This window comes from Gymnodraco acuticeps, unplaced genomic scaffold (assembly GCF_902827175.1).
Source record: "Gymnodraco acuticeps unplaced genomic scaffold, fGymAcu1.1, whole genome shotgun sequence".
Classification (NCBI taxonomy): domain Eukaryota; kingdom Metazoa; phylum Chordata; class Actinopteri; order Perciformes; family Bathydraconidae; genus Gymnodraco; species Gymnodraco acuticeps.
Window position 1 is genome coordinate 57,064 of NW_022990822.1, and position 27,005 is coordinate 84,068.

General features: G+C 44.3%; 1 protein-coding gene across 1 annotated transcript in view; it reads left to right on the forward strand.

Annotated features, from left to right (window-relative positions):
* The window catches only part of LOC117557155 (solute carrier family 22 member 6-like), a 41,242-nt gene extending 32,546 nt beyond the window's left edge, over window positions 1-8,696 (forward strand). The window contains 1 exon segment of the mRNA XM_034232848.1: window positions 8,434-8,696. Within this exon segment, the coding sequence (XP_034088739.1) occupies window positions 8,434-8,497 (64 nt within the window). The 3' untranslated portion in view covers window positions 8,498-8,696.
* Window positions 8,697-27,005: the final 18,309 nt, after the last annotated feature.

A 27,005-nucleotide genomic window follows, 5' to 3' on the forward strand; every position in this document is an offset into this window, starting at 1 on the left:
GGGGGTCCGGAGGAGGGACGCATCACTAAGCCACCAGGGTGGGTGGAGGGGGTCAGGACTGAACTGACCGCCCAGGGGCACGGCAGAGGACCAGGAAGGGGTCTCGGGCGGACGGCCCGGGGGCAAGGCAGAGGACCATGAAGGGGTCTCGGGCGGACGGCCCGGGGGCAAGGCAGAGTCCAAAAAGGGGGACTCGGGCGGACGGCCCGGGGGCAAGACAGAGTCCAAGGTGGGGACCATGGAGGGGCGAAGGCAGCGGCAGGAAGAGTCAGGGGGCCGGGCCCGAGGGCGAAGGCAGGAAGAGTCAGGGGACCGGGCCCGAGGGCGAGGACCGCGGCACTCAGGGGGCCGGGCTCGAGGGCGAAGACCGCGGCTCTCAGGGGGGCCAAGCTCGAGGGTGAAGACCGCGGCTCTCAGGGGGCCGGGCTTGAGGGTGAAGACCGTGGCTCTCAGGGGGCCGGGCTCGAGGGCGAAGACTGCGGCTCTCAGGGGGCCGGGCTCGAGGAAGAAGACCGTGGCTCTCAGGGGGCCGGGCTCTCAGGGGGCCGGGCTCTCAGGGGGGCCGGGCTCGACGGCGAAGACCGGACAGCTCCGGAGGCCGGGCAGGAGCCGGTGTCGACCGGACAGGATCCGGAGCCGGTGGGACAGGTGTCGGCAAGATTCCCCACGGAAGAGGACCAGGAGTTGGCAGGACCCTCGGCACGAGGGCAGTCGGCGGGACCCCCAACGGGACAGGACACAGGATTGGCAGGACCCCCGGCAGGAGCGCAGTCGGCTGGACCTCCAACGGGACAGGACATAGGGTTGGCAGGACCCCCGGCAGGAGGGCAGTCGGCGGGACCCCCAACGGGACAGCACATGGGATTGGCAGGACCCCCGGCAAAAGAGTAGTCTGCGGGACCTCCAACGGGACAGGACAAAGGGTTGGCAGGACCCCCGGCAGGAGAGTAGACGGCGGAACCTCCAACGGGACAGGACAAAGGGTTGGCAGGACCCCCGGCAGGAGAGTAGTCGGCGGGGCCTCCAACGGCACAGGACAACGGGTTGGCAGGACCCCCGGCAGGAGAATAGTCGGCGGGACCTCCAACGGGACAGTACATGGATTGGTAGGACCCCCGGCAGAGGAGTAGTCGACGGGGCCTCCAACGGGACAGTACATGGAGTTGGCAGGACCCCCAGCGGAACCTCCAACGGACCAGGACATTGGGTAGGGACTTGAGACGGGACTCGAGAGGAGACTCGAGAGGAGACTCGAGAGGGGGAACCAAGGGGGAACTCGAGAGGAGAACTAGAGAGGGGACTCGAGGAGAGAGGAGGGACTAGAGGAGGAACTAGAGAAGGGAACTCGAGAGGGGACTCGCGAGGGGAACTAGAGAGGGGACTCGAGGAGGGACTAGAGAGGGGACTCGAGGAGGGACTAGAGAGGGGACTCGAGGAGGGACTAAAGGAGGGACTAGAGCAGAGACTAGAGGAGGGACTAGAGGAGGGACTAAAGGAAGGACTCGAGAGGGGACTCGAGAGGGGACTCGAGAGGGGACTCGAGAGGGGACTCGAGAGGGGACTCTGGTAGTAACTTGAGAGGTGACTAGAGAGGGGACTCGAGAGGGGACCTGAGAGGGAACTGGAGAGGGGACTCGAGACTGGGGCCGGAATTGAAGCCAGAATCCTGGCTGTAAGGTCCGGTTCAGAAGCCGGAAACATGGATGTAAGGTCTGGTTCAGAAGCCGGAAACATGGCTGTATGATCCAGTTCTAAAGCCGGAAACATGGCTGTATGATCCAGTTCTGAAGCCGGAAACATGGCTGTATGATCCAGTTCTGAAGCCGGAAACATGGCTGTATGGGCCGGCTCTGGAGCCGGAATTAAAGCCAGAATCATGGCTGTAAGGTCCGGTTCTGGAGCCGGAATCATGGCTGTAAAGTCCGGTTCTGGAGCCGGAAACATGGCTGCTGGGTCCGGCACTGGAGCCGGAACCAAGGCTGCTGGGGCCAGAACCAAGGCTGCTGGGGCCAGAACTGGCAGCACATCACTCCCACCCTCATCCACCTACACTGGTTGCCGGTCAAGTCCCGCATATCCTACAAAATCCTCCTCCTTACCTACAAATCCCTCCATGCCCTTGCCCCCCAGTACCTATCGGACATCCTTCACCCACATGCCCCACCCCGGAACCTGCGGTCCTCAGACTCTGGCCTGCTTACCACCCCCCGCACCAAACTGCGAACCTACGGGGACAGAGCCTTCAGTGTGGCAGCCCCCACCTTCTGGAACGCTCTCCCTGCGGAGATACGCAACATCCCCACACTTGAAGCCTTCAAAAGGGCCCTCAAGTCCCATCTGTTTGCCAAGGCTTTCGGCCCCTAAATCGATCTGTTGTTCTGTTTGTCTGTCTTTTGTTTTGTTATGTTTGTCTTTGCACTATTACTTGTGAAGCGACCTTGGGTCCCCTGAAAGGCGCTATAGAAATCGAAGCTATTATTATTATTATTATTAGAACTGGGTCCGTAACCATGGCTGCTGGGGGCTGAACTGGTTCTGGAACCCTGGCCCTTTGGGCTCGTGCTGCCAACCTGGCCTTGCGACTCCTTCCTTTAGGAGCCGTTTGGAGGCTCCGTGGACCTCCAAAGGCCAGACGAGTACCAGCGAATGGCTCCTGGACTGTAGCAAACACTGGGTTAGAAGCAGGGGCTGATGCCAGACGGACCACACCGATGCGTGTGGTATCAAAACGGGAGTTGGGAGGCCTGGGGCTGTCAGGCAGGGGATAACACACCGTGAGAAAATCCAAAATCCTGCCCGATAAGAATTTAACCAAGCCTGGCTTCTCCATAGTAATCCGGCGTGCCTCTGCCAGAACAGCCTCTCGCTGCTGAACCCTGGACGCTCCCAACCATCGATACGAGCAGTCATCCAAAGCAAAGGAAAACTCCAATAGCTCCTGCTCAAAAGGATCTGCTGGGCCCATATTTTGGTCGGGTTGTAATGTTACGGTGAGCAGGAATCAGGACCCAAATGCAGATATAACGAAAATAACTCCTTTATTTCAAGGCTACAAATATACAATAAACAGAGACAGAACGGCACACTCACCGATGAACTGGTCATTACACAAGACAACCCGACAAAGAGAGACAGAAAACCCAGAACTTAAATACACCCAGGACTAATCAAACAAACACGAGACAGGTGAGGAGGGAGGAGAAAACACAGAGGCACCAGGTGAACACAATCGGGTAATCAGGGAGGGAAACAGACAAAAAGCAACAGGCAGGAAACGGGGGTGAACACTTTACAAAATAACACAGGAAACCAAAGATAGAAAAAGACAAGACAAAACAACAACACAGACAGATCCTAACAGTTAGAACATATTTTCAGCTTTAATTTACAAAATGTATTTGAAAAGTGGGCTTAACACATGAATACAACTGTATAATATCTGTTTACATCTATATTTAACCTGCTTTACAGGTCTCAGCACTCAAGCCTGCATTATTAATATAGGCAGGGCCAGTCTATTGATTGCGTGAAGTAGAACCGCGTGACTCAGTCATCTTTTAGCTCAAAAAGCATTTAAATACCGCATTTAGAAACTGATGAACTCAGTGTGCATCTGGACCCGGTGACGACATTACCTATTGACGCAGCAACCACTGTAAGTTATATTCTTGTTTAATTAGACTTCTCGGTTTCATTTATTCGACTCTGTATAATTGTTACTGTAGCTTAAACGGCTAAATCGCTTTTGAGAGATTTTAAATCTCAGATCTGCTCAGGCGAAACCTGCTTTACAGGTCTCAGCACTCAAGCCTGCATTATTAATATAGGCAGGGCCAGTCTATTGTCGCCCATCAGCTGTAGATAGTTAACTAATTAGAGGGGCGTGCCCCTACAGCTGTGAGAACTGAGCAATCAGGCGTCCATTTTAGGTATCACTTTCCTGGAGCGTCAGCGTCAGACAGGCTAAGACTGACAAAGACATTAGAGTCCTACGGGAGTCACGAGGGAGGCAAAGAGGAGGCAAATCCTACTTTGATTGAGCTAAGTATCGTTGGTGTTTTTATTTTTTCATTTTGTTGTTTAGCCCCTCATGCTATAATCATGTGTATTTTCTCCATTCCTGTTCATGTGTCTTCTCGCAATGATCACTGGCCCCGTGTATCTCGTAATCGATATAACCGGCCTGCTCTCGTCTATCCCACGTGCTCCACTGAGATCCAACATCTAGTTTCAGGTGGCCTGTGGAACTGCCAGTCAGCTGTTCCTAAGGCTGACTTCATCTCTGGCTACGCCTCCCTGCAGTCTCTGGATTTCCTTGCTCTCACTGAGACCTGGATTACTCCATCCAACACATCCACCCCAGCAGCTCTCTCCACTGCATATTCCTTCTCCCATACACCCAGACCCACTGGCAGAGGAGGTGGCACTGGTCTCCTGCTCTCTCCCAAATGGAGCTTTTCCCTCTTCAAGCTACCTAACTTCACTCCTTCCACCTTTGAGTTCCATGCCGTCACAGTAACCCATCCTATACAGTTAACCATTGTTGTTCTCTACCGTCCGCCAGGCGCCTTGGGGGACTTCTTGGAGGAATTAGATCATCTCCTCTCTAGGGATGGGTATCGTTTGAAATTTATCGATTCCGATTTCGATTCCGGTTCTGCTTATCGATTCCGGTTCTTATCGATTCCCCGTTTCGATTCCAAAATTGTAAAATAAAGAGGTCAAACGTTTAGATAACAAAAATATATTTATTCTTAAAAGCTTTAACTGAAATTGTTACTAAAAAATATACATGCAATACAAATGTATTGCACAATAGCTGTGCTTTATTTTAACTGAGCTATGCCTGTGGCAAGCTATTAACAGGCATTACACTTTGCCTTTTCTTTTTCTTTTTTAGTGTAGTGGAGCCTCACTTCAGAGTGTTTACCGCGACCTATCTTTGGTGTTATGAAGTGACTGAGCTCGTGAAATGTCTACGGGAGGGCGGGGGGAGCATCGCTGCGGGGCAACTGTGGACCTCTGTCGCCTGTCAGCGCAATTTATATGATGCCGTTTAAAAAAAATGAAGGGCAGTGCCGCCCGTCAGCGTACCGAGCCGGCCGTCAACGGCCCGCTGACGACCGGCCGTTCTGTGATTCTCCAGGTCCGCCCTGTATTCCACCGGGTCACCGCAGCACCGCGGTGGCAGCGGGACCCGCTGGAATACAGGGTCTACCGCGTTTAGGAACCGTTAAGCAGAACCGAAATTGTGTATTTTGTATGGGTACCCGGTACCCGGCATTTTCTTATCGGTTCTCATCTGGAACCGAGTTTCGGTTCCCAACCCTACTCCTCTCACACATCCCTGAAACTGGCCCTCCCGCTGTACTTCTCGGAGACTTCAACCTCCAGATGGGGAAGATAGACGAACTAACATCTCTGTTAACCGCCTTTGCTTTCTCACTGTCTCCGTCCCCACCGACTCATAAAGCTGGCAATGTCCTTGATCTCATATTCTCAAGGAACTGCGCTACTTCTAACCTCTCTGTAAACCCGCTCCACACATCCGATCACTTCTTCATTTCATTCTCTCTATCCCTTTCCAAACATAACAAACTAATCTCTTCCCATCCTACACTTGTCCGCCGTAACCTTCGCTCCCTCTCCCCCTCTACCTTTGCCTCGTCGGTGCTCTCAGCCCTCCCTTCCTCTGATTCGTTCCAACTACTGCCTCCAAACTCTGCTGCAGAAACTCTCCTCTCTACTCTCTCATCCACTCTGGACTCGCTCTGTCCTCTCACATCTCGGCAGGCTCGTCAGTCCCCTCCTGCTCCCTGGCTAAATGATGCACTGCGTGCTAATAGAACCGTCCTTAGGGCAGCAGAGCGGAAATGGTGGAAATCCAAACACCGTGACGACCCTCCTAACCTATCAGGCTCTCCTCTCCTCTTTCTCTGCTTCGATCTCTCAGGCAAAAAGCACTTTCTTTCAAGATAAGATCCAATCTTCCTATTCCAATCCTAAAAAACTATTTTCCATCTTCTCCACCCTCTTGGACCCTCCAAAAGCTCCTCCCCCCTCCTCACTTCTGTCAAGCGACTTTGTTACCCACTTTGAAAAAAAGGTTGATGATATTCGCTCTTCTTTTTCTGACTCACCTTTACTCACCGCTGGGTCACCAGACCTTCCTTCCACCAACACACTAACCTCCTTTTCCCCTCTCTCTCCAAGTGAGGTTCTTACCCTCATTACCTCTGCCCGCCCTACCACCTGTCCTCTGGACCCTATCCCTTCAAACCTCCTTCAGACTATCGCTCCTGATATTCTACCGTTTCTCACCCATTTCATCAACACTTCTCTAACTTCTGGTCACTTTCCAAACAGTCTCAAGGAGGCAAGAGTAAACCCTCTCCTAAAGAAACCCACTCTCAACCCGTCTGATGTTATAAACTACAGGCCTGTCTCTCTCCTCCCGTTCCTGTCTAAATCACTTGAACGCGCTGTCTTTAAACAACTCTCCTGTTATCTCAATCAGAACAACCTTCTGGATCCGCACCAGTCTGGTTTCAAGGCAGGTCACTCCACAGAAACTGCTCTCATTGCTGTCACGGAGGAACTGCACACTGCCAAAACTGCATCCCTCTCCTCTGTCATCATCCTGTTGGACCTGTCTGCTGCATTCGACACGGTGAATCATCAGATCCTCCTTCGCACTCTCCAAAAACTTGGAGTTTCAGGCTCTGCACTTTCCCTCCTCACCTCATACCTGAAAGACCGTACCTACAGGGTGACTTGGAGAGGGTCTGAGTCCGACCCTTGTCAATTAACTATGGGGGTCCCTCAGGGCTCTGTTCTTGGTCCCCTCCTCTTCTCCCTGTACACAAACTCGCTCGGATCAGTCATTAGCCCGCATGGTTTTTCTTACCACTGCTACACTGACGACACCCAATTAATTCTGTCCTTTCCCCGCTCAGAGACCCAGGTCGTCGCACACATCTCTGCTTGTCTAGCTGACATCTCTCAGTGGATGTCTGCTCACCACCTCAAGCTCAACCTTGACAAGACTGAGCTGCTCTTCCTCCCGGGAAAAGATTGTCCAACTCTTGACCTGACAATCAACATCGGCACCTCAGTTGTTTCCCCGACTCAGACTGCAAGGAATCTGGGTGTGACCCTAGATAACAGCCTGTCCTTCACTGCAAACATCGCTGCTACAACCCGTTGCTGCAGATACACGCTTTACAACATCAGGAAGATACGTCCCCAGCTGACTCAGAAAGCGACTCAGGTTCTGGTCCAGGCTCTCGTCATCTCACGCCTAGACTACTGCAACTCCCTCCTGGCTGGTCTACCTGCATGTGCCATCCGACCTCTGCAGCTCATCCAGAATGCAGCGGCTCGTCTGGTCTTCAACCTTCCTAAATTCTCCCACACCACTCCGCTCCTCCGCTCCCTTCACTGGCTTCCGGTAACTGCTAGAATCCACTTCAAGACACTGGTACTTGCTTACCATGCTGCGAATGGATCTGGCCCTTCCTACATCCAGGACATGGTTAAACCGTACACCCCAGCGCGTGCACTACGCTCTGCATCAGCCAAACGACTCGTTGCACCCTCGCTGCGAGGGGGACCCAAGTTCCCATCGGCGAAAACACGTGGGTTTGCTGTCCTGGCTCCAAGATGGTGGAATGAGCTCCCCATTGACATCAGGACGGCAGATAGCTTGCACATCTTCCGGCGCAAACTGAAAACTCATCTCTTTCGACTCCACTTCGAGCGTTAGAACTATTAACGAAGCACTTTTATACTAATAAAGGACTGGCTTACCTAAAGCCAGTTGAGTAGCACTTGAAATGTTTGGCTCTATGAAACCTGATGTACTTATATGATTCTGTTTTCTTCAAGGTTGTGTCTTCCTGGTCGAATGTACTTATTGTAAGTCGCTTTGGATAAAAGCGTCAGCTAAATGCAATGTAATGTAATGTAATGTAATTTAAGAAGTAAAAGACAAGCACAAGTTTCATTTGAGGGCCATACTGCATTATATATTTTTTATTTGCTGAGGGCCGATTCAAAATGGTCTGCGGGCCGCATTTGGCCCCCGGGCCAGAGTTTGAACACCCCTGGTATAGATCGTTCCAATAGAGGAAAATGTGTGGCATTCACCGATGTCGTTTTTCCCCTTCTTAAGTATACAAACAAATGTTCTGGTTATGAATCGGTGGAGTGAAGATAGTAGAGGTGTGGACTTGCACGTTTATTTCTACTTCCACCAAAGAAAAGCACTCCTTAAACAAGTTGATTGGTGTTGGAGTTGAAGCAGATTTGAATAAATCTAATAAAATAACTTGAATTTGAACGCTGAGTTCCAGACTGTTTCTCATCCAGACTCCTTCAGCTGTACCTGGCTCCGAGCTAGTTTTATATCACATTTCATCTTTCCTTTTTCAGTGAGGAGCACAGCGAGAGCTCTCCGGGGAGAACAGACGATGTGGGCAGCTCCAGGACGGACTGACGCAGCAGAGTGTGCCACATCCCAGCACGAGATCTCAGCACTATTCCAAAGGTTTCCAGAGAAGGTCCAGATTACACTTTGTTTTATGCACACACTTACAATAAACAACAGTCTGTGTGTATGTATTTGTTCACTTTTACAATGTACACGTTTGTTTAATATGCCATCTTTGCTTTTGATACAGTGTTAGATATCATCAGGATAAAAATGATCGTTATGTGTCTGAAAAATAAATATGTTTACCTAATTTATAGATTTGTACATTGTTTTACAATTAGTTTTGAGAGCCATTTGCTTGTTGGTAAACTGCACCCAAATGGACTCCTGACCAGAGGGCAACAAGGCCTAGGGAATCTGGTACCAGAGGCTGCAGGCTTTATTTTCACGAAACGGTGTCTCAGGGTGTTACGATCTCAGGCACTTAGGATGTTGGACCCAATTGCAGACAAAACAAGTTTCTCGTGACATGACATAATAATCCTGACACAGGGCTTCTTAACATTTAACAACCTATTAATGTGTCATACCCACTTAACGGGAAGAAACTCAGCTAACTGATGATACAAACAATTTTTACCGAAACAAAACACAAGTCTCACAAGAAGCGTCTAAATAAGCCCTGAGCAAAGGAATGCTAACACACTTTGCACAGAAGAAGATCTCACGGTAGAAATACTTTATTACATATCGGATCTGCACAAACAAGATATCAGATTAAAGCTGAGATTCCACAGATTCTAGGGTTATTAGTATCATCACTTTGCGGCAAGGGAAGCAAACCCAGGCATCACACGACGTAGCTTTACGGAGCAAAAACGGAAAATAGTCTTACCTTTGTTGATTTTCTGGTGTTCAATGCGGCATTACAACGATAAAAACGCTGCTGAAGGTTAATCCAATGTGTCTGTGTCTCTTTGAAAGGATTACTGATAATCCATCATTCCATTTTTGTCAAAAACGGAGATTTCATATTAGCTGTTATTAGCACTATTAGAGCTACAACCCAGCTTCAGGTTTTGGGCATTTTGGCTGCGCATCACTCATTCAACAATTGGTAATGTTTAGATGGATTTTAGGAACTTCCCCTCCATTCCATTGGCTCTAACGGTTAAAAAGAGGTGTCAATCATCAAAATCGACCGAGGGGGGCCAGAGATATGGAAAATGCACCCAAAATGAATCTGTGTGTTAGTGAATTCTGATTGGCTGACGTTACTGTGACCAGTGTGTGGGAAGATGGCGCCTGTGTCGGCTCGCCGCTACCTGAGTTTAGGGTTAGCTATCCTGTTTTAGTTTTATGTTTGTCAGAATGTCTCTGCTCTGCTCATCTATGATCGCCAAGCTCTCCTCCACCTCAGACCCTCATTGGAGTTGATACTGCTGCCCAAACTCACATCTGACAACCATACATCCCCCCCCCCCTCTACTGTGGGATATTCCCTCCTACCTGCGCTGGCTGCCTCACCGAAAGTGCTTTAGACGCCGGGGAAAGCGTGCTGGTACACTGGTCTCTTCACGCCTCGGATGTCATGGCCCTCCCGCTTTACGCCATGTGAGGGATCGATGGATTCGCCGTATTCTTCCGGAGCTGCGGCCTCTGCTGGGCCCGCTGCCAGCCCCTCCTGCCCGACTGACTGCTCCCGGCCCGTGCAGTGTCCAACACGCAAATCTTCGTCAGCTGAGACGAGCTACTCCTTCTGCCAGCCCGGAGCGACAACTTAGCATGGCTTTGCTAAATGCTAGGTCGACAGCAAACAAAACGTTCCTGCTAAATGACTTCTTCACCTCTCGTGAACTGGATTTTATGTTTCTGACGGAGACCTGGGTCCATGCTGGCAAGTATACATCGTTCTCTGAACTTCTTCCTCCTGACTGTACATTCTTCAGCTCTCCCCGCACCACCGGCCATGGTGGGGGCATAGCATCAGTGTTTAGAGCTAGCCTACAATGCCGATTGCTTCACCCTGTAACTAGCTACGCTAGCTTTGAGTTGCAGCTTTTTGAACTGAACCCGGCCTCACCTATACTCTGCGCAGTCGTGTATCGTCCGCCAAAATGCAATAAGGATTTCATAAATGACTTTTCTGACTTTCTATCCGGGATCATGGTGAAATATGATCGTATTTTGATCTGCGGAGACTTCAATGTTCATGTGTGTTGCGAGTCAAAACCTCTGGTTAGGGACTTTTTAAATCTCCTTGATTCTTTTGGTCTCGTTCAGTCCGTGGCTGGCCCAACACACGAAAAAGGACACACCTTAGATTTAGTATTATCAGTAGTTATAAGGATGCTGTTTCAATCACATTAGTATGCATGAAAAGTGACAGATGGGCCCGCCCCCAATTATGCTAATTAGCTAAGTCCCGCCTCCCTTTGTTCGAGGTGGATGTCACACCTAGGTGTGAATTCACACCTAGGTGTGAGATCCTTTGATGTGAGGGTTGAGGTGTTATAACAGGTAGGTGTGATTTCACACCGGTGTGTTATAAGCCTCTGATGTTAATCTAGGTGTTGATTTAGGCAGTCTCTTTGAAGTTATGCTTGAGACTGTCTGGCCCCTGTCCCCTCACAGCCCTTTGTTGTCTAATCTAATTAGCCTTTGATGTCTGTCCTTTGATGTGAGGGTTGACGTGTTATAACAGGCAGGTGTGATTTCACACCGGTGTGTTATAAGCCTCTGATGTTAATCTAGGTGTCTCTTTGAAGTTATGCGTGAGACTGTCTAGCCCCCGCCCCCTCACAGCCCTTTGTTGTCTAATCTAATTAGCCTTTGATGTCTGTCCTTTGATGTGAGGGTTGACGTGTTATAACAGGCAGGTGTGATTTCACACCGGTGTGTTATAAGCCTCTGATGTTAATCTAGGTGTCTCTTTGAAGTTATGCGTGAGACTGTCTAGCCCCCGCCCCCTCACAGCCCAGGCCTCTCCCCCTTTCTCCACCCCTTCCTGTCACACGATATGAGGCCAGCAGATAGTGGGGGGTGGAATTAGGTGAAAAAATAAATCCATGCAGACTAAATAAAAAGCCAGTCATTTCCACTCATCAAGTCACCTTTCAAAAAAGAAAAATGGCCAAGAGACGCATCGATATGGGTTTAATCAGCGAGACGCCTGTGACAACTTACTGCCATCCGTCGGGAGAGCCAATCAAGAAACGGATGCAGTATCTGTGCCGGGTTCAGACGCCTCCAGCCGAAGATCTTCATGAAGAAAGGAGTCTGGAAAATGGATATGTTTGGTGTTATGTGTTCAACTATATGGCGAATGAACTATATTTCTACAATCTGAAGAATGGAGAAATGTATGGACCCCGCGACGTTGACCTCAACAGATTGGGCTGTGTTAACTCTGGTGTCTTCCAGAGATCTCCACGCAACCATTGTATCGGAAGAAGTAGTGCATCAAGAAACCAGTGTGGAACCAGCGGTGTACAAGATATTTGTAGTAAAAAGCAAAGAAACGCAGAAAAGCGAGATCAAAGAAGAGTTTTCACCGCTACCCCTCAATGTGGAGGAAGAGGAAGGAGATATTCCCCCGCCGCCAGAAGTGAGAAGAGTCCTGACAAGCACCATCTGGGAAACTAAAAGCGGACCATCTGGGCGATGATATTACCGCGCAAGCCGTTTGGTGACGCTGGGGAAGGACCCCTCTGATGATTTTGTTTTGGAGTATTTCAACTCTACATGTGGGGTTTTTCAGACATCCTTGCGGGTGCCTCTGACTGCTTGGTTGGACATGATAGATGAAAAAGCTACAAAGCTTAAAGAACTTTTTAAACAGAGTCAGACATTGATGGACATTATACTGGTGAAAAAGACTCTCACTTTTGCAGACGACTCCTCCTCCCACTCGGCATAACAAGTCACACCCTCCTCACCAGATCATTTAAAACTAAGGACCCCTCAAAGAAAAGCATTGTGTTTTCTACCTATGTAAAAGAGCATCTGGGTTGTCTTACGAAAATGTGTTATCTCTGTATCAAGATGATGTGATAAAAAATGATGCTGCTGTAACGAATTTTGTGAAAAAATACCAACGGTGTGAGAGACGTCATAAAGACACTCATTTTAACCACAGTGTTTGTTCTCTACAAATGTTTACAGATTGTTACAAAATGTAAAAAATAAAAATAAAAAGGTCTGGAGACAAAATTAATTCAGGTGACTCTATCTTTATTAGGAAAACAAAAATATAATACAACTTTAGGGGGTAAAATGTAACCATCTTGGACTTAATATTCTAACTCTCCTTATTCTTTTCTTCGTAAGCGGGGCACTCGGAGGCTCTTCCTCCTCTGTGGATATCACTGGCTGTTGCATAATGTGCAATACCTCGTTTCTTCAATAAGGCTTGAAAAACTTTGTTAAAGAATTATTTCCCTGCGTCTGTTTGTATCTTTGTAGGAATCTGACTTTTGTGAACTAATGTTTTAATTATTTTATTAACTACAAGGAATTCTCTTTGAAGAGGGTATTAATAGTTTAAAGATCTTAATGCCCCCTTGATCATATCTTTTTTTAAAAGACTGTTTCTCTAAAAGGCAAGTTTTGTGATTTTAACACTTTTTACTGACACTGCAGATTTGTGTGTAATTCTCTCACAAAGGAACAGTAAGTCTCTTACTTTTTGGATAGAGTTTTTATGTATGACAACTTTACAACTGGTAGAAAGTTGAGTACTTTTTCTGAACAGATTTTCTTTAAGACTGTGACTCTTAACACACCATCCCCCCGAGAGCCAGACATACTCATCCCCTTTTCAACGCCCCCCTGCAGCAGCTCAGGTGTGAAACCCCCCATACAGAATGTCAGTCACTGTGTAAAACTTTTATTTTCTTAAAGACTGTGACTCTAAAAGGCACATTTGTGATTTTAACACTGTTTCGATGAAACAATGCAGTCTTGATAACTTGACTTGACTAACATTACTTTTTTAAATATATGTTTTTTAGATGCTTTACTTTGATTTATTTCATGTTATTTTAACCCCACATTACTTTTTAGATGTGTGTGTGTGTGTAATTCTCTTACAAAGGAACTGTAGGATACACTTTTATATATGCAAAACCTTAAACATTTTTGAAAATAAAATACTTTGTCTGAATACATTTTCTTTAAAGGCACTTTTGATTTTAACGCTATTTCAATGGAGCAATCCAGTTTTGTTGCCATCAATGCTTTATTCTCTTTTCTTGTGTTACTAAGATACTTTTAGTTACACTTTAATGGATGCAAAACTTTATAACCTGGTAAAATATTCATTAATTTGTAAGGAATTTGTTTTCTTTATGTTTCTCTAAAAGGCAAGTTTGTGATTTTAACACTGTTTCGATTAAACAACGCAGTCTTGATAACTTGACTTGACTAACATTACTTTTTTAAATATATGTTTTTTAGATGCTTTACTTTGATTTATTTCATGTTATTTTAACACAACATTACTTTTTTCATATTTTTTCAACATACTGTGATATTTTTGTTTTTGTCTTTCTCTCCTTTTTCCATTATATTTTTGAAAAACTACATAGTGATTTTTAGCAAAAATACAACATGTAACTAATACATTATACAATATTACGACTGTTTGCGATATTTTCAACACAATATACTTGTACCTTTTTTTTTTTTTGTAGGGCTTCAGGATATTTTGCATGTCATGCATAAACACGGTGTCATCTTTCTTGAAACTGACGTGCTGTCCGTTTTACAAACAAGTTATTTGTCTGCTTCTTCATCCTCTGAATGTTCCTCCCCCGTCCCTCTTCCTTCACCCCTCACAACAACAATCAAGGTGGATCTGTGAAATGAAACACCTCTTCCCAAAGCGTGACTTCCCTATTGAGGGCATGCGTCTAGGGCAGTAGGGTCTAAACCGATTGGCCAGATATACTAACATGCAGAACGTACGGTATGTTTGAAAAAGACTAACCATTTATCCAGTTCAAGCTGTCTTTAAGATGTGACATCGCGCTCTGACTATTTCCCCGTAAAATCGTGACAAACTATTACTTGTTCTTAAATTTGATTGAAAATGACAGATGAAAAATAACTTTTTAAAAAGAGTCAAACAGCGAGGGACATTATACTGGTGAAAAAACTCTCAATTCTACAGATGACTCCTCCCACTCAACGCAATAAGTCCCACCCCACTCAGCAAATCATCTAAAACGAAGGACCCCACTAAGACGACCGTTGAAAACTAGCCATGGATATGAGAAAAACCAAGTCTGATGTAGCCTACCCTTATTATCGCCAGGATAACGGATACGGGCTTAATGACTGGATGTTACAAAGTAGGGGAGAGGATGTTCCCGAAGAAGAGCCCTCCTCTATATCATATCCATGTAAGGTCTTTAGGACAAAAGAGGACCACGATAACATGACATATGAAGAATATCTTTCTTTAAAAGATGGTATTATAGATAACCTTTATAGAAACAGTATATCTCATACCACTCGCCAAGATCTCAAATGACAATTAGCAGAAAAGAAAAGAAAAAGTAAAGAAAACCGAAGAAAAAGAAAAAGAAAAATGAAAAGGAGAAGAAAAATGAAAAGCAAACGCAGAATGCGAATGAAAAGAAAAGTGACCATAGGACGGAAAAACAAAAAGACAAAACGAAGGAAGGTGAAAAGAAATTTAAACTAGAGGATGCTGATGGTGTTGAAGAGCCATTACCGGATCATAATAATCTTAAAGATCATCTACCGCTAACCGACTGCTGCGAATGTGTTGAGCAAATACCAAAAGCAATGGCAGAGCTTTGCTTCAATATAATGAGAGAAAAAGCACGATACTGTGGAATTGCCCAAATTGGCGACAGTGCCAGAACATGCATTAAAAGACTGTTGGAGGATTTCTATTCTAGTATTGGTTGTCATTACATCGAAGGATATGCCAAAACGTGTGACGACATAGACAAAGCTTTTGAAGACAATTATATGGTACCTGTCCTTACAGCTAAACAAATCCTACGCCAGGTATTCAACAGACCACAAGAAGCACAAGAAGCCCCAGAAAGGATTACATTCAGAGCTAATAACGGTGAAACCGAAGAAGAAGCAAAGCAGATTATAATCGTTGCGGGTGAAAGGATAGAGAATTTGCATGTGATGTTAATGCATTTATCTGATATAAAAAATGCATTCGTATTAGGGCTGTCAAGTTAACGCGTTAATAACGCGTTAACGCAAAAAAAAAATAACACCACTAATTATTTTAACGCGATTAACGCATGTGTATTTTTTTTCCTCGGCCGTCCCGTAGTTTTCAGAGCGCTCCTGCCGCCCGCTTGTGGCAGACCACACTTCCACGCTCACCGGCAGGCACCGACTGGCTATTGGGAGGACCGGGAGGGTGTGTGTATGTGTGGCCCGAGCGAGCGAGAGAGAGACCTTACGTGCATTGTTGTTGTTAGCATCTGATGCTAGCTAGCTGCGCTAACGGATATAAGGAGCTGCTTAAATGAAAACAGAGGAGCGTCATTTTGCCGACAACTGCGCCGAGCACTTGACTTTATGCAGGAAGCCAGACAGTGGGACATTGTATGAGAAGTCAGCACACTCAGCACGGATAGTGCAACATGATTGCAGCGTCCAGGCAGCTCCCGTTCGAGCATATGCCTTGAGTTGCACATAGCTCCAACGATCCATCTCTCTCTCTCACACACACACACACACACACACACACACACACACACACACACACACACACACACACACACACACACACACACACACACACACACATTGAATTGAGGCGAATATTTGTAATGTTCAGAAGTTGTTGTGTTTAATATTCATGAGAATATTTGTCATTGTTCAAATGATAATAAACATTAGCATAAAGCATATTTGTCCACTCACATGTTGATAAGAGTATTAAAAACTTGAAAAATATTCCTCTAAGGTACATTTAAAACAGATAAAAAATGTGCGATTAATTTGCGATTAATCGCGATTAACTATTGTAATCGACTGACAGCCCTAATTCGTATACTTCCAAGAGACCCATAAACATCTACTTGGGCAGTGTGAATTGAACGATAAACCGATCACTGTAAATGAAACGCGGAGAGAAGCAGCAGTGCAAATCGTTAAGTCTATTACCTTGTATGCACTACGACATTAACTTTTTATGAAAATGTGTTGAATGTTGTGTTTTCAATTAAACAACCATTACAAAATGAAAATGTGTTTTATTTTTGCTTTCATATATAGTAATAGTATTGTAAACGAAACATTTAAAGTGGTCCTGGAATCTCCATTTTCCGAAACATTCTGTAACATTACCGCAGAAATGAAACAAACACCAAAAGTGTATCATGTGCTCTCATTATATGCTCTGTTTGTAGATGTAATGCATCTTTGTGTCAAAAACAGCATACGCATGAATATTTTGACTGAAGTGAAAGAACTCCATCAAGATATTTCCAGTAATCTGGGGAATTCTAAGCTGGAGACGGTCCTGGGGATGTTACAATCAGTATAACTATGGATTTTGTGTGTGAAAAAAAAAAAATGTAAATAGGACATTTTAAAAAAAATAAAAAAAGTGTTTTTTACATTTAAAAACTGTTGTCTTCATTATAGCAAGGGGAGCATGTCTGATACATGTGTATTACAGTCCTTCACATGCACTGTTGTCTTCATTATAACAAGGGGAGGATAACAGGGAAGATGTAGGATAAATGTGTATTGAAACGTGCGTATTATACACCCACAGAAACACAGACACACAGAAAACACTGAAAACACATGGTTTTTGAATAAACACATCAGTATATGACTTTCTGTAATAAACAGTTGAGCACCTGGTAGTTTCTTGCACGCGGCTAGCAGGCTTATTTGGGCTACTGAAAGGATGGGTGGAAGGGTTAGGGGAGGTGCTTTCACTTCCACTCTTTGTATATGGGCCTAGATATGTGGCAAAAGAGGAGTAACTCTCTCTCTGATTAATGCTATTTTTGCAACTGCTAAGCTAGCAATTTGGAGGACCAGGAAGAACCAGATGCAAGGGCAGGGCTGGACAGATGTTGTTCAGAGTGTGAAGGGTTTGGTGGCTGCTCGGCTAAAAGTAGAACATGCCTTTTAGAGTGTGACCAACAACCTGACTGCTTTCAGGACTCTTTGGTGGGTCAATCATGTTCTATGTACGACAAGGGAAGATGGTACGCTAGAGCTGAATTTTAAAAAAATGTGGCTTTGATATGAATATTTAAAAAGAAGAAAAAAAGGTGTCATGAATGTGATGAATTTGTAAGTTTTTTTAATTTCAAATGACTTAAATAAAGGTTCTATTAAAAGTCTCTCTCTCTCTCTCTCTCTCTCTCTCTCTCTCTCTCTCTCTCTCTCTCTCTCTCTCTCTCTCTCTCACACACACACACTAAATGCGCTATTTCCACACACACACACAGAGACGAGCTTGAATGACACAAGCACACTTTTATTTCCATGCAACACTCTGATTGGTCTGGTGTCTTGCCTCTGTTGCATTCACTGAACACGGGAAATTACAGTCCTACCATCCTCTCTAGTGTCATGATGAGGTTGACGTAAAGCACTGTTAATGTATTATATTATTGAGGTAGAATTGTCCGGTGCTACAGAAACAACATTCGGGGCAGGCCAAAATATTATTTTACCAACAATGTGGAATGTATTGGCTACATATTACACAGATTATGCACAGCGGGAGCAGCAATAACCGTCAAATAATAATTCAGACAGGGGAGCTCCGCACCCCCTGCCTGCCGCTAGGGGGGTGCTGCAACGCCCTCAGCACCCCCCTTCCCGCGCCCATGGTCGGGGGGGTGTGGTGGTCAATATAATAACGTAACCAGATGAGTGATGACAGCACTCGGTATCATTTTACACACATTTGTATCATACAGATGCAGGACTTACGGGCCCTTCTCACTTCGGTTAAATGGATTCCTTGCGTCCCTCACTTGCGTCGTTTCCCTGTGACTAGTCCCTCCTACCAGGGAAGCATGGAGAGACGCAAGGAAACCACGAGAAGCAGGGAAATGAGTTTTAAGAGCAATGGGACGTCCTTTCCTCCGGAGCATCACGTGAAGCGACGTCCGTTTGTGATGACGCTGCACAGCTGATCGTCTGACAGCAGCTCTGTCCCCGTTATTTCCACACACACCCCCGCCTCTGTTAGTACACATTTACTGACACAAACATTTGTATCATCTGTTGTAGACCCAAATAAATTAAATCAAATAAGAACTCATTCTCAAAAAAGATAAACGCCATTCTTAAAATGTATAGGCTAAACGAAAAAAGCGATCATGAAAATGTTTCCAAAAAATGAAGAAAATGATTTGTGACCACTTTGTTGTTCAGATATATCACATGTCTGTAACTAAATGAGACATGAATTGAAACAAAACACGGTATAAACTGAGGAGTGACTCCCGTGAGGTTCATGTGTTTTCTTCACTCCGCTGGGAAACTGCTCTCATGTCAAGAAGCATCAGATCAGTGCATGCGCTGCATCGTCCAATCAGTGAGCGATACACAGTAAGGGGGCGGGGCGAGTGTCTGAGGATTTCATCGAAGGATGGTCTGGTGGTTCCTCGGTTATAGCTCCTCCATTATCGCTCTTCGCTCCTCGCTGCTCGGTCCTCCAGCAAAAATAAGGCCATAGAGAACCGCAGTGACGCGTCGTAAAACCCGGAAGTAAACTTCTTCCGGTTCCTTCGTGAAAAACCAATGAAAATTCTCCATAGGATTTTGGAAAATAGCTCGAAATAAGGTCTGTGGTTGACACACATTTAAGAGAGGGATCACGTTTTGTTCAGCCGGATAATCTCCACATGTCTATCCTACTTTTATAATTTTTGAATCATAAATCTAGTCGCCAAAAGCGAAATGCTAACGTTATGCTATAAACGAACTACAAGCCAGTACAGCAGCAGGGTCGCACGACTTCAACGTCACGCGGCACGCCAACTTAAGATCGTTTCAACTGACTTGCACTGAAACTGCACTTTGAACACTTTAAATATATTAACATTTTAAACTGTATACCCCGGTTATCTAGGCCCTTTTTGTTTTGTTTTATGTATACATGTCACAATGTGGGAAACGATATTTCGATATTTCTGGATGTATAACACATGTAGCATTTTTGACAATAAAGCTGACTTTGACTTTCGCGTGCTTGCATATTTTAACAAAGCTTTTCATTTTAGCCACACTGAATTTAACTAGAAGTCATGGCTGTGTCAATTACCAGTCTGATATCGTTTTACAAAGATGACAAGAAGAGTGTAGATAGAGGAGAGAACAACTACAAGTCAGGACACGTAAAACAGTGTAGCCTAGATGAAGGTGTGCTTACCGGTGTTGTCAGGGCTAGCATGAGGGACAAGGTTTATAGAGTGTCGGTGAGTAGTGATAGCAAGAGTACCGTTAACCTAGAGTTAATTTATTCACATTAATTCCCATCAACAAATCCATTTGATGTGTCACATGACATCTTTATTAGGCAAGGCAAGTTTATTTATATAGCACTTTTCAACACAAGGCAATTCAAAGTACTTTACAAAAAATGAAAGACATTAAGAAAATGACATTTAAAATCAGTCATTAAAAAGAAAAGCTAATAAAATAAACATTAAAAGAAAAAATACATGGATAAAAGTTACAGTGCAGTCTAAGATGTGAATAGTTCAATTAAAAGCAGCGACAAAAAGAAAAGTCTTCAGCCTGGATTTAAAAGTAGTCAGAGTTGTAGCGGACCTGCAGGTTTCTGGGAGTTTGTTCCAGATATTTGGAGCATAATAACTGAACGCTGCTTCTCCATGTTTAGTTCTGACTCTGGGGACAGAAAGCTGACCAGTCCCTGAAGACCTGAGAGATCTGGATGGTTCATCATTTAGCAGGAGGTCAGAAATGTATTTTGGGCCTAAACCATTCAGTGCTTTATAAACCAGCAGCAGTATTTTGAAATCTATTATTTGACACACAGGAAGCCAGTGTAAAGACTTCAGAACAGGAGTGATGTTATCCACTTTCTTAGTGTTAGTGAGGACTCGAGCAGCAGCGTTCTGAATCAGCTGCAGCTTCCTAATAGATTTTTTAGTGAGACCTGTGAAGACACCATTGCAGTAGTCGAGTCTACTGAAGATAAAAGCATGGACAAGTTTTTCCAAATCCTGCTGTGACATTAGTCTTTTGATCCTAGATATATTCTTTAGGTGATAGTAGGCTGATTTAGTAACTGTTTTAATGTGACTGTTGAAACTCAGGTCAGAGTCCATGACCACCTAGATTTCTGGCTTTATCTGTTGTTTTGAACATTGCAGACTGAAGCTCAGCGCTAACTTTTATACGTTCTGCCTTGGTTCCAAAAACCATTACCTCAGTTTTATCTTTGTTTAATTGGAGAAAGTTCTGACACATCCAGTCATTGATTTGTTCAATGCACTTACTCAGTGTTTGAATTGGAGCATCGTCTCCTGGTGAAATTGATACGTAAATGTGTGTGTCATCTGCATAGCTATGGTAACTTATTTTGTTGTTTTTCATTATCTGAGCCAGTGGTTAAAGAGAAGAGGCCCCAAGATTACAAATATTACACACCAGAAAACACAGAAATATCCATGAAATAAACATACAGTAGGCTATAAACAATTAAAGGGATAATTGGGAAGGCATTACAAATGTAAATATATTTTAAATAATAAAACAATCCCACCACCACAGGTATCTACAGGAGAAGAGGGAGTTCTCTCCACAAAATGTGAATGCCCACGTGGAGAATGGAAATGCAGTCATGCGGCTGCATTAGCCATCTTTGCCATCCACAATTTCAGCTGCACTGACACCCCCTGTCAGTGTAAGAAGCCAAAGGCAGCTAAACGTATGCATTCAGTGGAGGAGCTATTTCCTCCAACCAATAACTCATTCAACCCGCTGACAAGAGAGCCCACCTCCGAAGATCGTGACTGGCTGAGGGACAGACTCGGGGGCAGGTTCTCAGGAATTTCTTGGCTTCTCTCCCCCGAGCCAGAAGAGGAACACTACAGCTTGGAAACACTTACTGTTCCTGAAATTCTCAAATCTGTTGGGCATCAGGGACCTGAGGCAATTGTGGCAAGCATGGCATTGTCTGAGGAGCAACAGAGGGCAATTCAGGTGGCTACCACTGGTCAGTGAACCAACCCAAACTGGCATTTGTTCAGGAAAGGAAGGTTGACTGCCAGCAACTTTGGAGCTGTCCTGAGGTCAAAGCGTGTGACTGCTTCCCTTAGTGCCAGGGTGCTTGGGCAACAACAGGCCTTTGATGGTGTTTTGTCTGTACAGTGGGGGACTATGAATGAATGTGAGGGCGTCAGGGCATTCACCACTGCAACCCAGATGCAGGTCCATGAGTCAGGTTTGTGGCTCTCCCAATCAGGAGTGTTGGGGGCATCTCCAGATGGTCTGGTAGGGTCTTCCGCTGTGGAGGTAAAGTGTCCCTACGGAGCCAGGGAAATGACAATTAGTGAAGCATTGCAAATCAAGGGCTTCTGTGTCAGTAAGGAGGGAGAAACATTCAGCCTGCGTGAGGAGCATCCTTACTGGCACCAAGTGCAAGGTCAGCTTCACCTCACTGCAAGAAAGAAGAAGAAATTAAAAAATTGAGAATCGTTTTTAATTTACATTTACTCGCCTTTGCAATGGTGTGGTTGTTAGAATGTTAGGTTTCCTGTCAGCTCGTCTGTTGGGAAGATATCAAATATTAGTTTCATGGAAGTCACACCGTCACATATAAGAGCATTAAGACATACAGTACATAGGCTAAAACAAAACATCTAAAGATATAACCTTGCACTTTGTCTCGTGAACATTTTCACTATTTTGACATTTTTATAGATGAAAATTGAACTAAATAAATAAATGGTAGATTAATCCATATTGAAAATAGGTGTCAGCTGCTACACTAATTATAATAGTTATATTTCTTAATTAATTAAGATATTACTGTATTGATCCCAATTTGGGAAATGTTTGTGTTGCAGCAGCATAACAAGAAAAACAAAATATAAGTTATTACATATAAGCCACACAGGTTTTAATAGGATGTATTCATTATCTTTACTTATGTTGCGGTCTTTTCAGCAGCGCCATCTCTAAAACGATGATACCGTCACTACCCATCATTTACATTTCACCGTGACATGGACAAAAATGTAACGTCAGCTTACCTCATGGCACGAATCCAGACTCTCCTTTGGAAAACATTGGCCGGGAAACGATAGAACGAGCACGTTTCATACGAAGACCTGTGGCTGCAACCCGAAGCAAAGCAACAAACCATTGCGTAACTAACTAGTAGCGCTAGCTTTAGCTAACGTTAGCTAACGAAACAAACTGCCGAGTAAAATTGGAAAACACTGGTAATTAATTATTCTATAATTTGTAAAACTACGGTGTTAAAAACGACAATTTCAAAAATACAGATTCTAATGGTCAGATATAGATATACAGATACTAAAGATAGGCAGGTACTTGCTTTCAAGCAGAACACAGGGGAAAACAAATGTAGCGGGAGTGTTTACGTGTTAGGCGTAATGACGTACAACGGCCTCGACAATTTCTGTAGTCCTATTCAGCCACTCGGTAACAACCATCATTTTTCAGACACGTAAACTCTTCAAAAATCACCAGTGGGGTCACTGCTGATGTATTTAATGTCGTAGAACAAAACGTGATTTATCTCTTAAATGTGTGTCAACCACAGACCTTATTTCGAGATATTTTCCAAAACCCTATGGAGAAAATGCATTGCTTTTTGACGAAGGAACCAGGAGTGCTAAAAATGCTAACTTACTTCCGGGTTTTACGACGCGTCACTGTGGTTCTCTATAGAGAGGCGAAGTCACGCCCATCTACTTCCGGTCCATGGGACCCCGGAAGCGAAAAATTATACATTGAATTCAATGGAGAGAGAAAACGTATCTTTTGATCCCGTTTGAATTGCGCCACGAACTACACATATGATGTTTGTCAATCTTAAACAATCATGTCAAAAAAGTCACATTTTGTCGTAAAACTGTTGAAATATAAGACTATGAAAAATACGCGACTACAAAGACTACAAATCCCAAATCCCATTCTGGGTCGCGTCAGTGATGTCACAAGCGATAATGCTCCAAGTGGTTGGTTCACTTTTACAAGATGCCTGTGTGCTTTGTACCAGGTTGTAATCACAAAAGTGATCATACCACTTGCTCGTTCTATCGCTTCCCGTCTGATGAAAGGACCAGAAGTCGCTGGATCAGACATATCAGGTAATATCATAGGTAATATACATGTTGTGCATGGAACATAGTCAAGTTAGCTACCTAGCTAGTAGCGACGAGTAGCGAGCACGTTAGTTAGCATTACATTACTTAGCCTTGTCATTTTTAGTAGCCTTACCATGAAGTTATTATTTTATTACATGAAGTAAACCAAAATGTTAAACAGTAACCAAACATGATGGTAAGTATTTCGTGAAACTTTTGAAGAGTAGCCTACTGCGCCCTCCACCGGGTGCTAAGGAAGCAGTTCAGGGAGAGTCGAAGGCAGGCAGGGAGCTTTGCATGACATTCTTCTGGACGTGTTTCATTGTGATGACAGTGAGGGTGAGTCAATCTGTTTGTTGGAAAGACAGTCGTTGTGTGCTTATTGAGAGAAAATTGTTAGAAGAGATAATTATTCAAAGTGTTGTTACTTTAAAGTGTTGATACTGACCTTTTTCTCTTTTATTTTCTTTACCTCACCTGTAACTGCTGAGACGTTGAGGAACATGCACACTGACCTGCTCTGGCAACCTGATTTCCACTGTACGTAATAGTATTTGGTTATGGTATATTATTTATATACATCAAAGGCACAATGCACCCCCCAGAGACACACATGTATTGAGTGTGATATTTTGCATAGGTCATGTGAAATCATCTTTACATACTAGAAAACTATAGGAGCGGCAACTTGTTTTGAAATTGAATTTTTAATATCCGATAATAAAGTTGATCTGTTTTCTTTATTCTTCTCTCTTCCCAGCTCCATCCATCACCATTCTCTGTTCCTGCAGGTCCTGCTTGCTAATCAATGCTCATATTTTTTTACACAATTACAAATAAAGTCATTGTATTGTATGACATGAAGTTGTGCTTCATTCGGAGTCAATAATAAATTAATTCTGCCTTCAACTGCACAATGATTGTGGACTGCATGTAGCTGCCCCCCAGTAAGATGAACCAAGCAAAGAGGGTCACCATCATGCCCAAGGACATCCAGCTGGCCCGCCGCATCCGCGGAGAGAGGGCTTAGACTGACCTGAGACCAGCACACCCAAACACAACGGCTCTTTTAAGAGCCACCTACAGTTTCAAAGAGTTGCAATCCTACGTTATTATAATGATTAAACTGGTTCATGTATCACTTAGTTTACTGAACCGTGATGAATGAAATAAATGAGTGAGGTAGTGGTTTACTGAAGTTACAAAGACATTAATATATGAGTAACAGGTCAGTGTAAACACAAGCTTCTGTCAATTATGGATCATTCAAACTATTTATATACAAATATGTAATAAAGTTCTAAAACAAGTATTCGGTATATTCCTTGATAGCTTTTGGAGAAGGTTGTTTTTAAGTTTACTAAAATCTATCGTTTCAACTGTTTCACTTTATAAAAAAGGAACAGGTGAGTAGAGCATCATTGAGTTTCTTATTCTGTCAGTAAATTATCCAAATGAATGTTTTTCATTATTTTAGTCAACCCTAAACAAATTGATTGTACCTTTTAATAATGACCTTACATGGTCGGCAAAGTTAAATTAACTTCAGAAAATCAAATCTGTTCTGAGAAAAAACTAATAAATGTTTAAAGATAGGAACTTGCCATCCCACTGAAAAACAGTCCGTAGAGATTTTAAGGCGTAGTTGTAGTTCAGTCCAACGTTTCATTTGGATTCATTTGACAACAGTCAACTATTTTCATAAAGAATATATATATTTTTCAAAGTCAACTTTATTGTCAATCTTACTCAGTTTGTGTTTATAGACAGAGAGATCAATAAATAAAATTATACAATTTACAGATATGTATACAAATATATATATCTTATATACACCATCATGTATAATGATGGTGTATGATGTAGAAGGAAGTGTGGTAGATAACAAGTAAATATAGAGTTACATACAGATCCATGTTACAGCAAAATATGGAATAACTAAGAAGCACGCAGTATAATAATAATTACATGCAACAATTAAATAACTGCTCAGCATCTCCACCACAATCCCAATCTGCTGTGTCCTGTTTTCCTCCCCCCTGCATAACACCCCATCACACATACGAAACACAACGCAGAGTCCGAGGGTGTTAAGAGTATGTTTATTTAAATGTCCTCCTCTCTACTGGCCAACACAGGGAGCATATGCTGGGTGTAGAAGTTCTCCAGGAGGAGGAGATTTCCATGCCATGCAGGGTCTTTGGGGATGGGGATGATGATCGCCTCCTTCGTGGTCCACACAACAAAGTAGCAGAGACTCCGGTCTGTGATGTGCAGCTGCCCTTGGACCTGGTGCCACTATGGGTGATTCTCCTTGAGAATATATGACCCACCCTCCTCACGAAGACAGAAGGATGGTAACTGGACTGCCTCCGCGATGGTCATGTTCCTCTGGCTGTGTGGACACTTCACCTCCAGCAGGGCAGATGGCTGCACAAGTCCATCGGGTGATGCTCCCAAAACACCCGACTCACTCACAAAGAGACCAGACTCGATTCGAACACTGTCACTTGATAGGCCTCCACAAAAGCCTTCACCCCTTCGGCCTCGTTTACAACCCCCCAGTTGACAGTTGGCGATGTCTCTGGCCAGTGGGTTGTATGTCTCCTCTCGCTGTTGGTAAAGTTGAGACACCGGCTGGACTACTTTGTAAGTGCCAGGCTTCCTCCACTGGCACTCAACATCTGTGGAGCTGATCTGCCACATGGCAAATATTACCAATGCTGCAGCGTGGCTGCATTTGTACATCCCCTGTGCACAATCACAGACAGCGCTCTGCATCGCGCCATCGTCTCCCATGCAGATCTGTAAAAATAAAGTAAGTACCATTTGTTAGCATGCTATAATAGATTGAATGAGCAATAATACAAGGATGGTCCGGATCTGGGGGTGGGAGGGTTTATTTTTCCATAGTTTTGTCCTCTTGTCTGATTGTTGTTATTGTTTGTTTTTTCTGTATTTTTTGTAATTTGTGCTGTATTGGTTGTGATTGTACATTGTATTTTTCAAAAATGTGTATGAATACATTTTTGAAAAACATTTGATCAACAACAAAAAAGGATTTGGTCAGGATCTAGACTCAGTGTGTAGTTTATTAATTAATCAATGCTCTCTACATTAGGAAAACACATACCAGTGTCCCAGAGGGAGTCACACACAGCTGTGCCTAGATAACCAAAATCCTTGAATCTACACACAGCAAATAAGGTCAAATGACACAACGA